Source organism: Eretmochelys imbricata, chromosome 4, assembly GCF_965152235.1.
Source record: "Eretmochelys imbricata isolate rEreImb1 chromosome 4, rEreImb1.hap1, whole genome shotgun sequence".
Classification (NCBI taxonomy): domain Eukaryota; kingdom Metazoa; phylum Chordata; order Testudines; family Cheloniidae; genus Eretmochelys; species Eretmochelys imbricata.
This window is the reverse complement of record NC_135575.1, coordinates 20,437,689-20,451,436: the sequence shown is the minus strand read 5'-3', so window position 1 is coordinate 20,451,436 and position 13,748 is coordinate 20,437,689. Positions and strand designations below refer to the sequence as shown.

The window sequence follows — 13,748 nt, the reverse complement described above, 5'->3', positions numbered from 1 at the left end:
TTCAGCTTCTGCCTTGTTGGCAATGCTCCTTCAGTTCTTTGCCCCCTGCCGGTCTCTTACGTCAGAGCGTCAGCAGAAGGTGCATGCAAGAGGAGCAGCCATCAAGACATTCTGTTACCAAAGTTGGCGTTTTGAAACTGACCGCGTATTTCAGTTTTTGCTTCTCACTGTTCCTTTGTCATGGAACGGCATTTAACGGTGCAGTAGGAGGAGGCGACATTGAAAATAGCAGGTTTTTATCCCCATGCTAAGGTCCTGAATTAGCAAAGCACTTAATCACATGCTTAACGGGGAGCAGTGGCTTCAAATGGGACTGCTCCTGTGCTTAAAGTTGAGCAGATTGCTCAAGTATTTTTCTGGCTCAGGGCTTAAGGCTGCAAAGCATGATCAGCACTAACACATGGTCTCTAAGCGAGTCTTTACTGACCATTCCCTATGATATGATTGGGGCAAGGGCAGTTCTAATTTCTTTTGTCTGGGGCAAGAGTAAAGAGGGAAAATCTGTCCACCTCTCTGAGACCTTTTCTAGATATTTTTAGTAGGTTTAAAGAACAGAAGTACAGGTATTTCAAATACTTCTTTTGGCAATCCATCCTTTGGAGAGAGGCAGTTCTGTGGAACACCAATCCCTTACCTATGTGTTGTGTTAGCAAATGAGTGATACATTTGTCATTGCACAAATTTTATTTTTTTTAGTTACTTGCCTTTGTTTTCTTCTAAAGTCATGCAAACTGTTTGTTTGATGCCTGACTGTGTTACTTACAAGGCCTTTGTTCACTAAATATCAACACAGCTGTGGAGTAAATCAGTATTCTGTCTAAAGTGGATGAGTAACTGGAGGGCAGAGTGGAGGCAGGGAAAGGAAAACTGAATACTATCAATATCCTGGCAGGTTGGCTCACAGGACAAAGGGCAGGGTTGTTTAGTTAGTGGACAGAGTATTGTTGATGCAAGTCTGGGTTGCCTCTGCGTAGGGCATTCTTTTTTAACTGCAGTGAAGTAGGCTGCCAGGGGTGTAGAGTTTAATAAAACGGAATTAAAAGGTTTGGTCGGCATGCAGTTTAGGAACAAAATCAGTGACGCCCCTCACTTTGCCCTGTGTTGTGCAGAAGTTTTATAACTAAATTCTTAACCAAACAAAGATAACCTTGTACTGTAAAATAATTTTTAAAAGCTTCTGCGGGTCCCTGATTTGCTGATTACTGTACCCGTGTGACATCGTGCTCAGGACACCCAAAGCAGTGAGCCACCATGTTCCCACTCTGCCTTAGTAAGAGTGAGAGCATTGCTGCTGATAAGCTATGTGTCAGCTCCGTGACACACCAGCCTGTTTGCCTTGCCAGCAAATGCTTCAGGACTCCACCAGCCTAAACCTTGCCTTGTAGGTGACAATCAGTGAACCCCAGCTCTCAAGTTCCCCAGAGATGTCTCCCTGCACAGGCCAGTCCCTCTCACTGGACACTCACAGAAATTAAGTTCCCTGCCTCCAGAGAGACCATACATACACCAGCATGTTAGGTTAGCTAAGACTCACACTTCCATACAACAGCACTGAGATGGTTTTGTAATAAAACAAGAATAAGTTTATGAACAAAGAATAGAAATTGAAGTGATACTAAGCAAGAGAAGGAGACAGGTATGGTTACAAATAAAACAAAAGAAAACCTGCTATAAAATAAAAGTGACTAAAACTTAATCTTTCTTTGCGTAAGTTCTTTGTATGTACATCAAATTACCAGCATTCCTAGCCTTTCAGACTAGGGAATCCAACTTTTACAGGCTCAAAGCATGCTGTACCTATGTCCTCTCAGTGATGGGCCCCTTCGGGGTTCTCTCCCTTTCTTGTTATAGACAATAACCCCCAGAAATGTATTCTTTGAAAAGTAAGTGCATAGGAAGTTCCTCTCCCCTGCTGTTTGTTCTTCAGGCTGCAGACACCAAGCCCTTTCTTTCACCCTCTGGTCAATTTGCTTTTTTAATTAGTTTGGTCACTTTATTTCCCTTAGATACAAATGTACCTTCTGTTGTACTTTGCTTGACCCTGGCAGGCTGGTGAATCCACATTCGTGGGTCTAGGACAGACCTGTTCATCTGCTCTACTCAGATTGCTTAGTCTGAACACATTTTAGGAGCATATTTCCAGCACACATATGTAACACTTTACACGCTACCCATACCTCACTCAATAACGCTAATCAGCACTGTGTCACCAAATTTCAGAAAATACCTTATTCAATACATGTTTATAGTATAATATTGGATATAATCAGTTGATTCCATTGTTTATTCTTTGTGGTTCAGACCCTCTTTTTCCCCCTGGGACATCTGCACCCTGATCAGCACATCATGTGGTGTGAATTTTATAAAAAGGATACTTGCTGTGCTGTGTTGCCTTTGCCCTGGTTTCTAAGTTTCACTGGATCCCATCTAAATGTGAATTCACATAATCTTTCAGATGAGTAGAGTCATGGTGACATATCTGTCCCAGATACGCTGGGGTTGGGCACACAGCATAGATGTAAATGATATGGGGTCAGGAATGGGAATTCTACAAAGACGTCATTTGGTCCTTCTCTTTCCTTCCAGCTCATCACTGCCGTTGTGACAAAGAACTGGAAGGAGATAGTTCAGTCATGTGATTTGCAAAACTGGAGAGAGGCGCTGGCTGCTGTGTTGACTTATGCTAGGCCAGATGAATTTGCAGCTCTCTGTGGTAAGAAAATTTAAGAATGGATGTAATTTATTTTACTCAACTTAAGTGAAACTATGCTTTTAAATACTCCAAAGTTATTTTCCTTCATATGAATTAATTTATTCATGATTAGTTCCTTTATTGGATAATTCCTTTATTTTGGATTATGGGAACTCACTGGAATTTTAAAGGAATACAATCAACTTGAAATCAGCATTTGATTATCTTTCATCTCCCACCCAACCAAATCTGTCCCTGTTCCTGGTCCAACATGCAGCTCCCCCTGTTGCATCTGTTCTGTGAGCAGACGGCTCTTCAGTCTCCAGGGATGCCAGTCCAACTCTTTTTTTCATAAGGCAGTAAATTCATTGTTTTAATTTTTTGGAATAAAAGAAACATAACTCCTAAAGGTGATCCATTCCTAAATCATTGTACAATTCAAAGGTGTTTCTACAAGGAAAGAACAGGTATGCCTCTTCATGGCCAAAGCAAAGCACAACCACTGTTATCTTTTCCTATAAGCCAGCAGTGCTGGCCATTAATATGAGAGCTGCGTCTGCTAAGAAAACAGTATATAATATTCTTTGCTTACGGGATGCCAATTAAAATGTTTCAAATACATGACTAGATGAGGCAGAATTGTCAGACAGATAGATTAACGTGATATGTTAGGGAAGAGGCAACATGGCTTTTGTAAAGGGAAATCATGCTTTGCACATCTATTAGAATTCTTTGAGGGCATCCACAAACATATAGACAAGGGTGATCCAGTGTACATTGTGTAGTTGGGCTTTCAGAAAGTCTTTGACAGGGTCCCTCACCAAAGGCTCTTAAGCATAGTAAGCAGTCATGGGACAAGCGGAAAGGTCCTCTTATGGATTAGTAACTGGTTAAAAGAGGAAACAAAGGGTAGGAATAAATGGTCAGTTTTCACAATGGACAGGTAAATAAAAGGGTCCCCCAAGGATCTATACCAGTGCAGTTCAACATATTCATAAATGATCTGGAAAAAGGGATAAACACTGAGGTGGCAAAGTTTGCAGATGATACAACATTACTCAAGATAGTTAAGTCCAAAGCTGCCTGTGAAGAATTACAAAGGGATCTCAAAACTGAGTGACTGGGCAACAAAATGGCAGATGAATTTCAATGTTGATAAATGCAAAGTAATGCACTTTGGAAAATGTAATCCCTACTGTACATACAGAATGTTAAGGTCTGTATTAGCTGTTACTACTCAAGAAAGTGTTCTTGGAGTCGTCATGAAAACGGTTCTCTGAAAATATCTGCTCAATGTGCAGCAGCAGTCAAAAAAATCTAACAGTGTAAGGAACCATTAGGAAAGGGTTACATAATAAGACAGAAAATATTATATCGCCTCTATATAAATCCATGGAGTGCCCCCACATCTTGAATACTGTATGCAGTTCAGGTTGCCCCATCTCAGAAAAGATACATTAGCATTGGAAAAGGTACAGGGAAGGGCAACAAATATGATTAGGGGTATGGAACAGCTTCCATATGAGGAGAGATTAAAAAATCTGGGACTGTTCATCTTGGAAAAGAGATGACAAAAGGGGGTAATGGAAGTGTTATTTACCCCTTCACATAACAGAAGAGCCGGGGTCATCCAATGAAATTAATAGGCAGCAGGTTTAAAACACACAAAAGGAAGTACACCTTCACACAACACACAGTCAGCCTGTGGAACTCGGTGCCAGGGGATGTTGTGAAGGCCAAAACTATAACAGGATTCAAAAAAGCATTAGATAAGTTCCTGGAGGACAGGTCCATCAATGGCTATTAGCCAAGATGGTCAAGGATGCAACCCCATGCTCTGGGTGTCCCTAAACCTCTGACTGCCAGATGCTGGGCCTGGATGACAAGATTGATCACTTGATAATTGCCCCATTCTGTTCATTCCCTTTGAAAAATGTAGCATTGGCCAGTGTCAGAAGACAGGATACTGGCTTGATGGACCATTGGTCTGACTGAGTGTAGCTGTTCTTATGTACAACCATGTTAGCACTTTAAGTTGTTAAAGCACCTTGTAAAAATTAATTCTCCCACCGCAGTAGGAGGAGGGAAGTGCTGTCTCCTTTCCACAGATGCCCACACTGAGGCAGAGAGGAGTTAAAGGCCTGCTCTTGCTTCTATTGAAGTCAGTGGATGAAGAAACAGGTCCTTGAGACTCAACAAAAGCCACACAGCAAGTCAGTAGGAAATCCGGGATGAATGTGGAGGAAATTCAGCCACCCACACCATGTGTTCGCTCCTGCACACCACACTGTCTCACCTCGCCTTATTAGCATAATAAACCAATGGCTAGCCATGGTTACACCAGCCTTATGTTCTAAATTTTGTTAGCATTACTCACATGATGGATACTGCCATTGATGCAAGCCAAAATATATTGTTCTAGCAAATCAGATTGCCAGGCACGTGCAAATAAAACACCAAAATGAAAGACAAGCTCAGACTAGCGCCCCTCATTTGTCCCCTTTGGACACATGAACATGTTGCACAATTAGTCTATTTTCAGCATGAGTGTCAGGGAAGAGGGTTCCCACATTTTGGGTTCCTATGACTTTTCAGATAAACACTGAGCCACATTGGGCAAGCAGCATCAGGAATGTGTCACAATGCCTGCCTTCCCTCTGTGCAAGATGGGTAACATTTTCAAGAGCACCCTAAATGACCGAGTGCAAATGCACAAAACAATGACAATTTTAATGTTTCTCTTCTACGTTTTGCTAGATTTAGAGTTTTGGCATATATTTGAGTATCACAACAATTTTCATCTTACCCAGAGCTAGTCCAAGCATACTGAGTGGTACTTTGTTTTAATTATCAAGTATTTTTTGAGATGACTCAAATGCTTTTTATTCATAATTCTTAGATCTGTTGGGCAATAGACTTGAAAACGAAGGGGACAACCTCCTGCAGACACAGGCTTGTCTGTGTTATATTTGTGCTGGGAATGTAGAGAAATTAGTTGCGTGTTGGACTAAAGCTCAGGATGGAAACAGCCCCTTGTCCCTTCAGGTTAGTGTCTTTGTGAAAAAAGGTGTTGAGTGACATGCTGTAATAATTTGGTGTGGTACTTTTGGTAAGTATGTGGGTTTGGCTTTTAAATAAGTTTATTTTTATGCAGGATTTTGACGGACCCTCTGATACTTGCATATCCTTCAGCATGAAAGTGATGTGTTACTTTAATGAGTAAAATACGATTAGTTATAAATGGCCTGTGCTGACACTATATTGCAAAACATGTTCAACGTTTATCTCAGCTTGTAAAAATAAGGCTGTTGCATTTCTGAATATATATACTTTCTTTGCAAGAGTTGATAGATCATTTAAGTTCATTAGAGACCTTGATTTCTTTTGAAATTTGCTTTTGGAATAGATGGTTTAGAAACTTTGGGGACTAAGTACCTAAAAGTAAAATCCAGAATAGTTAGTCACAGGTGTTTTTGAAGGTGGACATGGATATATTTATTTTTTGGACTTACATTTATGTGTTGTGCTCCTTTTAAGGCAAAGTCAATATCTATTTCCCTGCTATAAGGGAATTCTTGCATATTTTCTTTTTATGATGCCATCCTATGAAATTGCTTTGGACTTCAATTTTAGAAGTAATACTGCCACACAGTGCCATAGGTCAATATTTGCAGTAGGCTGAAGAAAACAGAAATATTTTAGAACTGTATTTTATGTTATCATGCATTTGTAGTTAAATTTCAAATAACTAGAGTTACTTCTAAGTCTTCTGAACAAGATTTCTTTTTTACAAAAATATCTTAGATTTGAATTTGCATTTTGATTGTTTTGCTTCACCAGCTCAGACTATAAAAAACACAAATGAGCTAATATTAGGCCTCAGCGAACTGTGGTATGGGAGAGCTGGAAATCCCAGAAACTGTTATTTTAATCCTGGGTGGAAAAAAAGCTTGTTGATTGATTAAGATATTCACTTACTTGGAAAAAAACAAGAGTGAACTAGAGAACAGTCCAATAAACACACAATACTAGTGGTGTACTGTTGCGATTCATGTGTGGGTCTGGATTTTTTAAATACTGTATCTTCATTCATGGTCTAGAAGAGGGGGTAAACTGCACATGAATGAAATTAACAAATTATACTAAACTGGGAGCTATTGCAAACACGAGTGAGGATGGAGGAATAAGAGAAAGATAAGAAATGTGAACAGAAAATAACACGGTGAGATTAGGGTGATCAGATAGTAAGTATGAAAAATTGGAATGGGGCCCGGGGGGGGAGCGGCGCAATAGGCACCTATATAAGACAAAGCCCTGAATATCGGGACTGTCCCTATAAAATCAAGACATCTGGTCACCCTAGGTGAGATGCAACTGGGAAAAAAAATACTAATGAGTACATCTGGGGGAAAAATAATCCAAAGCACAGCTGTTCAATGGGAAGGAGGAAACTGGGGAATAGGTTTCAGACAGAGAGCAAGGGTTGATAGACGTTTCATTGAACATGCAGTGCTGTTTGGTAGTTAACATTTTTGAAAAAAAGGACCAATGCAGTTTTGGGCTGCATGTACAGAGGCATAGTTGTTAAAGGGTGGTGCAAGCGATGAGGAGAATGATTTTGAATGGTACGTGGGTTTAACTAGGAGTCATGGAATGGAATCAAGAAATGGAAAATTTATGATGAATATCAAGAACAGTTTCTTGTCAGTAAGAACGATGAGACTGTGGAATAGTCTCCCAGAGGGAGTGGTGGAATCCTCTTTGCTTAAGATGATTAAAACTAGAGTTGCCAAAACACTATTAATGGTACATTAGGGAACAATCCTGCATTTGCGAGAAGATGGATTAGATGACCTAAGAGGTCTTTCCCATCTCTACTTTATGTTTTTAGGAAATTTTTGTAACGGCAGTAAATAACATTTTTTGTTGACTAATGAAAATAAAAAAATGGCTGCTGATAATCTACAGGTACCTTAGATCTCATAAAATAAGAATTTTTAAAAGCTTTCCTTTATGGAGTAACCAGATTACTGCTGGTTTATTTAATGTCAGTACGTTTTAAAATGCACTGAAATTGATGGTCACTGATTACTGTTCTGTTATCTTGCTCTGAATGTTACACAGAACACGAGCTAATAATCGTTGGGAAAATCTTTATTTTCACTCTGCTTAAAATAATGTAATGAGACCTGTGTAGTATGCCAGGTTGGTCTCGAGTTTATTACTGACATGCTATAGTTAGTGGCCATTTTCTCTCACTTGATCCCGTGAACTTGTTGTTTTTCCCTCTGTCATAATCCTCCAGGACCTCATTGAGAAAGTAGTAATCCTGCGTAAGGCTGTGCAGTTTACACGATCTATGGACGCCGATGCTGTCGGGGCTCTTCTGGCTGAGAAGATGAGTCAGTATGCTAATCTGTTGGCTGCCCAGGGCAGCATTGCTACTGCATTGGCTTTCCTTCCTGCGGACACCAACCAGGTAAGTGGCCTTCACTTTCCTTCTGCCCCCTTCTAGATGAACAAGCTTTAATTGATAATTAATTAATATGCGTGGCACACATCATGTACAAAACTGTCACTTGAAGTCATGTTCCAATGTGGTTTGGAGTTCTTCTTCCCACTTAGAGCTGCATTGACAGGGATTATTATTGTGCGTAGGTGGGAAAAGTCACTGGAATGGAACATGGTCTCAGTATAATCGTGTCCTGGTGCCTCAAAAGTTGCAGGGTGTTTTGGAAAATAAATCAAGGTGAAGCCAAGACTTTGCTTTGTGGACCCCAAGTGACAATGCTTGCTCTCTAACAATGAATGGTTTAATTCCTCTCCTGATGACCATTTAGTGTGAATTCCACAGGTTTTCCAGGGTGGCTACTGGACTATCAGTTAATTCCTGTATATGTATTGAAGTTCTTTTTATTTCTCTGAGCTGTGAGAATTGCATTTCATTCTTCTCCCTTTTTGGCTCATGGCGTGCCATTCTCCTGGCCAGTGAGGATTAGAGAAGAGCCCTCCAGAGCCAGTCACCAGTGGTCGTAGCTGCAGTCACCCCTCATGCCCCACTTTTCCCCTCTCTCCGCATTTCTGTGGCATTCCCACCATTGCCGGCCTGGGAATGAGAGTACCAAACTTGGGATTCAACCCACACTTCCAGTAGAGTCACCTGCACCGGATCCAGCTGGAATGCCTATTTTTTGGCTGACTAACAGATTTGCTTCAGCCAACCAGAATACTGTTCAGTGGAATATCCCATCCTCTTTCGAACAGTCGTTTGAAGTTTGATCAGTAAGTGGCCATCCATCTGTTGATTTGATGCCAGAGATTCCACCTGGTGTAATTACGTGTTTGCTTTGCTTTACTATTTGTAGCCAAAGATCGTGCTGTTGCGGGACAGACTTTGCAGAGCCCAGGGAGAACTTCCAGTGGGACAGGAGGCACCAAAGTCCCCGTATGAGAGAGAACCCATGCCCAAGGGAAGAGCTGGACCTGTGGCTGGACAAATGCAGATGCCCCAAGGCCCAGCCCAGCAGTATTATCAGCAGGTAAGTGACTTACAGCAGTCAAGCTGAAGCAGTGCTCCCACTGCGTGGGGTTTGAAGATGATGGCTTGTGCACTTTGTTTCCTTCAATGAATCCGAAGCGTGTGTGATGTGCCTAAAAGCCCTTTGGACAGCAATTCCTTTGTGCTTTCTTGCCATCTGCGTAGATGCCTCCTTTACTCTGCTTTTGGACACACCTCTCATATGTCTGATCAAGCAGCCTGGGTTTGGAGATACTTTTTTCCTTAATTTAAAATGTATTTCAGTGCAAATCACTACATCTTCGGGGATATTTTTATTTTTGTTTTCCCCTGCGACATGCAGCCTTTGGGATGCAGTCCTGTCATGCAGTTACCATCTCTTTAGCTAAGGACAGGCTGGCTTTTCACTCTGTAGCCCGTTGCTCTGTAATCGGCCAGAGAAATTGCTGTACAGCTGCAGTAGCAAACTCACGGCAGGTGATGCCGATTCTGCTGGCCCGTGCTGTGAGTCAAATGACGGACATTACAGAAGACTGTGCCAGAGGATTGGGTGGCCAGTAAAGCCTCATGCTTAAAATCTCTTCCCCGTGGTGTGGGGAACAGGCAGGTGGAGTAGGAGCTGTGTAAGGAGAGCATCCGCACCCTGGGCAGGGATGAGGTGCTGTGAGAGAGGCCTGGAAAACCAAAGTGTGAGGTGTGCTGAAAGAATGAGTGAGTGAGTCTGGGGTAGAGGAGGAAGTTGTTGGGTGGGAAGGCAAATGAGATATAAAGGAGGTGGGGACCTTTGTGCTAGATTGGACTCAAGGCTGCACCAAATCAGACTACATGGCAGAAGGGGGGGAAACAGGTTTGCCATTACTGCCATGGGTTGGTGTGAGACACGCCATCTCAGCTGTTCTCCTAGTTAAAGTGTGATCGCCAATCCCTTAGCAAGCCATTATTGATTGGCTGGCTTTTGTGCCACCAGCTGCTTTCAGCCAATTCCTTGAGAACGGAAAGCGTGTATTAGTGTTATGGGAACTGTTTTTAAATGAAGAAAATGGAAACGGGAAACTAGGTCTGCACTTTTGGTTTCCCGTCACACCCTGGGCCCTGAAGATGTGGATTTACTGAAATGCTCGCACTTCCCGGCCTTGAGGCATCTGATGCGTCAAGTAAATCAAGTAGTTGCATCTTCCCAGCTTTTTTGGATTCTGGCTGCGGAGGGGTTTATGCTGCATCACATCGCATCAGGGAAATGAAATTATTTGCTTTTTTTGAGGGCGGAAGGAAGAGGAAAGGCTGAAGGGTCAGGGGTGTTTGGCATTGTTGTCTTCCTTTGTATATCAGTGGCTTTGAATGCCTTACTGCAGACTTAACCCCAGGTGATTTCCTGGATGTAGAATTTACAAAAGGTAACTTTCAGAGTGATCAAAAGACTTCATTAGATTGATGCAAACATCACTGTGCTTGATCTGTTTTCAGATACATTATTAAAAATAATTAAGCCAGCTTTTCCTTTCTGTGTCTCTCTTACCTTCCTTCCTTTCCTGTAACCAATGAATTGTAGTTGCAATAACCTTCATATTCTGTTATGGAAAATGTTAGCTTTCCTAGATATGAGATGGTCTTGGTAATGCTTCAAACTGAAGTTTCACGTTTTCTACCCATTAGAGTGTTAAATGCTAGGAAGGGGATGGGAGAACTGTTACTAAAAAACAACAACAAAACTTGTTGTTGGTTTAAACACAAACCAACAAGTACATTCCAAGTGAACTGTGCAAAGAAATTTTTGACTTGCTTTCTTGTGTTAAAAACACAATTCCGCATTTAGGTACTGCAGGGATTTGATATTAACGGGGTATTACAGATAGACATGCAACATTGTGTAGATTGGACAGAGCAAAGTAAAATGTAGTATTTGAGCCTTCACTTTTAGTTTCATTGCCATTGGCTCCAACTTGGGAGAGCACTTGAACACACGTGTAAGTCCATCATTCCTGTTCAGGCCAGCACTTAAGCATGTGATTAACTTTAAGCATGTGCTTAATTATGGGCCTCCGTCTGTGTTGCATTGTAATACTCTTTTTTTCAGTAGGCAAAAAGCATCTAATTAACTTTTTAAAATTGCAAACTGGTTATTGATCAGATCATGCACATTCATATTTAGGAACTTATTAAAATGTTCATATTTGTTGTTGTAATGGCTCATTATATAAAAAAATACATAGAATCATAGAACTGGAAGGGACCTCGAGAGGTCATCTAGTCCAGTCCCCTGCATTCAAGGCAGGACTAAGTATTATCTAGACCATCCCTGACAGGTGTTTGTTCAACCTGCTCTTAAAATCCCCAATGTTGGAGATTCCACAACCTCCCTAGGCAATTTATTCCAGTGCTTAACCACTCTGACAGTTAGGAAGTTTTTCCTAATGTCCAACCTAAACCGTCCTTGCTGCAATTTAAGCCCATTGTTTCTTGTCCTCTCCTCAGAGGTTAAGAAGAACAATTTTTCTCCCTCCTCCTTGTAACAACCTATTATGTACTTGAAAACTGTCCCCTCTCAGTCTTCTCTTCTCCAGACTAAACAAACCACTGCTGTTATTAGAAATAGGTGTATTAAAGTCATTCCTGAGCCAGGTGGTAACTTCATGTTGTTGCTTTTACTCTAACTATGCAAAGCCCTAGATTTAAGGCTCCCCTCCCGTCTCCTTCCTCTGACATGCAACGCAGGCACTGTGAATTCAGTGTACGGCAGTATTTCCCATTGCTCAACAGCACCCTCTCTCACCAGTTAAAGATGTGGTATAGATGAGCCAACTGAGTCCCGCTCATTCACCCTTGGTGAGGAAGACAGTGATTACAATGTCAGACTAAGGGCTTGGGAAAGTATGGAAAACATGGGCATAGGAGATATCTGGTGTCCCGTGGGAGCTCTGAGGACCCAGTTGTGGGAAGAGACTAACACTGGGGAAGAAGCTTATTGTGCATGTGCGACAGCCGGATTTCAAATTCTGTTTTTTTAACAAGACACCTCAGAGGATCTTGTGAACCCAAATTAAGGAAACCCCACTTACATGAAGGCAGTCAACCTCCATTTAATTGAAGCCTTGTAACTTACAGGCTATTGTTTAAGCGCTGCTTGGTGTGAGCCCTGAGCATGGGGTGGATTTTTGCAGCAGTTACGAAAGTGTGACAAAAGGAGGCTTTGTAATTATGACACTCTGACAGACCTGGCTTTAGGGGCATGTATAATGCTGTTCAAACACCAGTCTGCTTTCTAACTGCTAGAACCTTCTCTGTGCTCCATCTTCCTGCTGTGGTTCCCTTTAGATACCAAAACTCTTCACCTCTTGTCTTCTCTGTTTGCTTTTGAATGTGCAATGATTTAGGCTGTGTCTTTATTTTTATTTTATTATCTTGATTTCATGGCTGTTTTGAACTACTGGGATGCCTGATTTTGTGTGTTCACAGAGTTCCTATAAGCTGCATTGCATCTGGTAATGTGATACCCGTTAGGGTGTTTTTATTTTTATTTTTATTTTTTTTCATTTTATTTTCCGTGATTGGTATTTCTTTGTTCAATTCAGGTTAGAATTGCCCCTACTGTCACTACCTGGAGTAACAAAACTCCTACTGCCCTTCCCAGCCATCCTTCTGCAGCCTCTCCCTCTGACACACAGGTATAACATTCATTATTCCTCTTTGAGCGGATCGTGCTCCCTTTAAATAAATACCCCCGAATACAGTTTGTGTGCTTAATGCATTCCGGTGCATTTGGGAGACAGCAACAGGTGCTGAGGTCAATCTGACTTTTTGTTTCCATGCAGCTCTTGTTACGTTTCCAGATATTACCCAGACGGCTAGCCTTGAAAAAGCATTAGCTGGTATTTAATAAAAAATTGTGTTCAAGTGAGAACTTTCACAGCTTCCTTTTGGCAGTGGAATCATGCAAGTGTTGCAAGAATAGTCTCTCTCTCTCTCTCTCTCTCTCTTTTCCCCCTAATGTTGGAAATAACAGGTTTAACCTTTAAAAAATGTCTTGGTTGAAATATCAAGATGTCAGGTTTTTGTGACTTGTTACACATCATCAAATCGAAGGGTTTGTGTTCTAAAGATGTCTGCTTCTTCATTTCCTGTTTAAAGGATAGTGCATCACTTTGGTTGTGGTTCACCTTTATATTGTTCAAGAAGCCTGGCTCATGGAGGTGGTGGAATGATCAGCACAGTTATGCCAGTGGTGATGGCTATTTTCTGTTGATGTCAATTTGAGGCCTTTAAATATGAAATTGTGAAATCCCATTCAACTCCTCCTCTGGCAACCTGTTAGCAGCACTGATTAAATCTAATCTCCTTTCTCTTTAATGCATTCTTGTGTCCCAGGGAGACAATCCTCCACCCCCAGGTTTTATTATGCCACCAGGGGCTGCTCATCCGAATGTGTTGCCACATCAGGCTGCCTCTCCCGGCTACAACGTGTATTCGCAGGTGGGGACACGACAGACGTACCCACAGAGTAAGTAGCAATGACTTATTTACACAACATTCGCATGAGTGAGT

At 41.6% G+C, this 13,748-nt stretch overlaps 1 protein-coding gene across 9 annotated transcripts in view; it reads left to right on the top strand.

Moving 5' to 3' along the window:
* Positions 1 to 13,748, top strand: part of SEC31A (SEC31 homolog A, COPII component) — a 69,740-nt gene that overhangs the window by 34,290 nt on the left and 21,702 nt on the right. For 5 of the 9 annotated variants that reach the window (XM_077814951.1, XM_077814953.1, XM_077814952.1 and 2 more), the window contains exons 17-22: positions 2,587 to 2,713; positions 5,592 to 5,737; positions 7,998 to 8,171; positions 9,058 to 9,231; positions 12,779 to 12,871; positions 13,572 to 13,704. In XM_077814951.1, coding sequence (XP_077671077.1) covers positions 2,587 to 2,713; positions 5,592 to 5,737; positions 7,998 to 8,171; positions 9,058 to 9,231; positions 12,779 to 12,871; positions 13,572 to 13,704 — 847 coding nt within the window. The remainder of the gene's footprint in view (positions 1 to 2,586; positions 2,714 to 5,591; positions 5,738 to 7,997; positions 8,172 to 9,057; positions 9,232 to 12,778; positions 12,872 to 13,571; positions 13,705 to 13,748) is intronic. The other 4 variants (XM_077814956.1, XM_077814955.1, XM_077814954.1 and 1 more) reach the window with 1 other exon arrangement.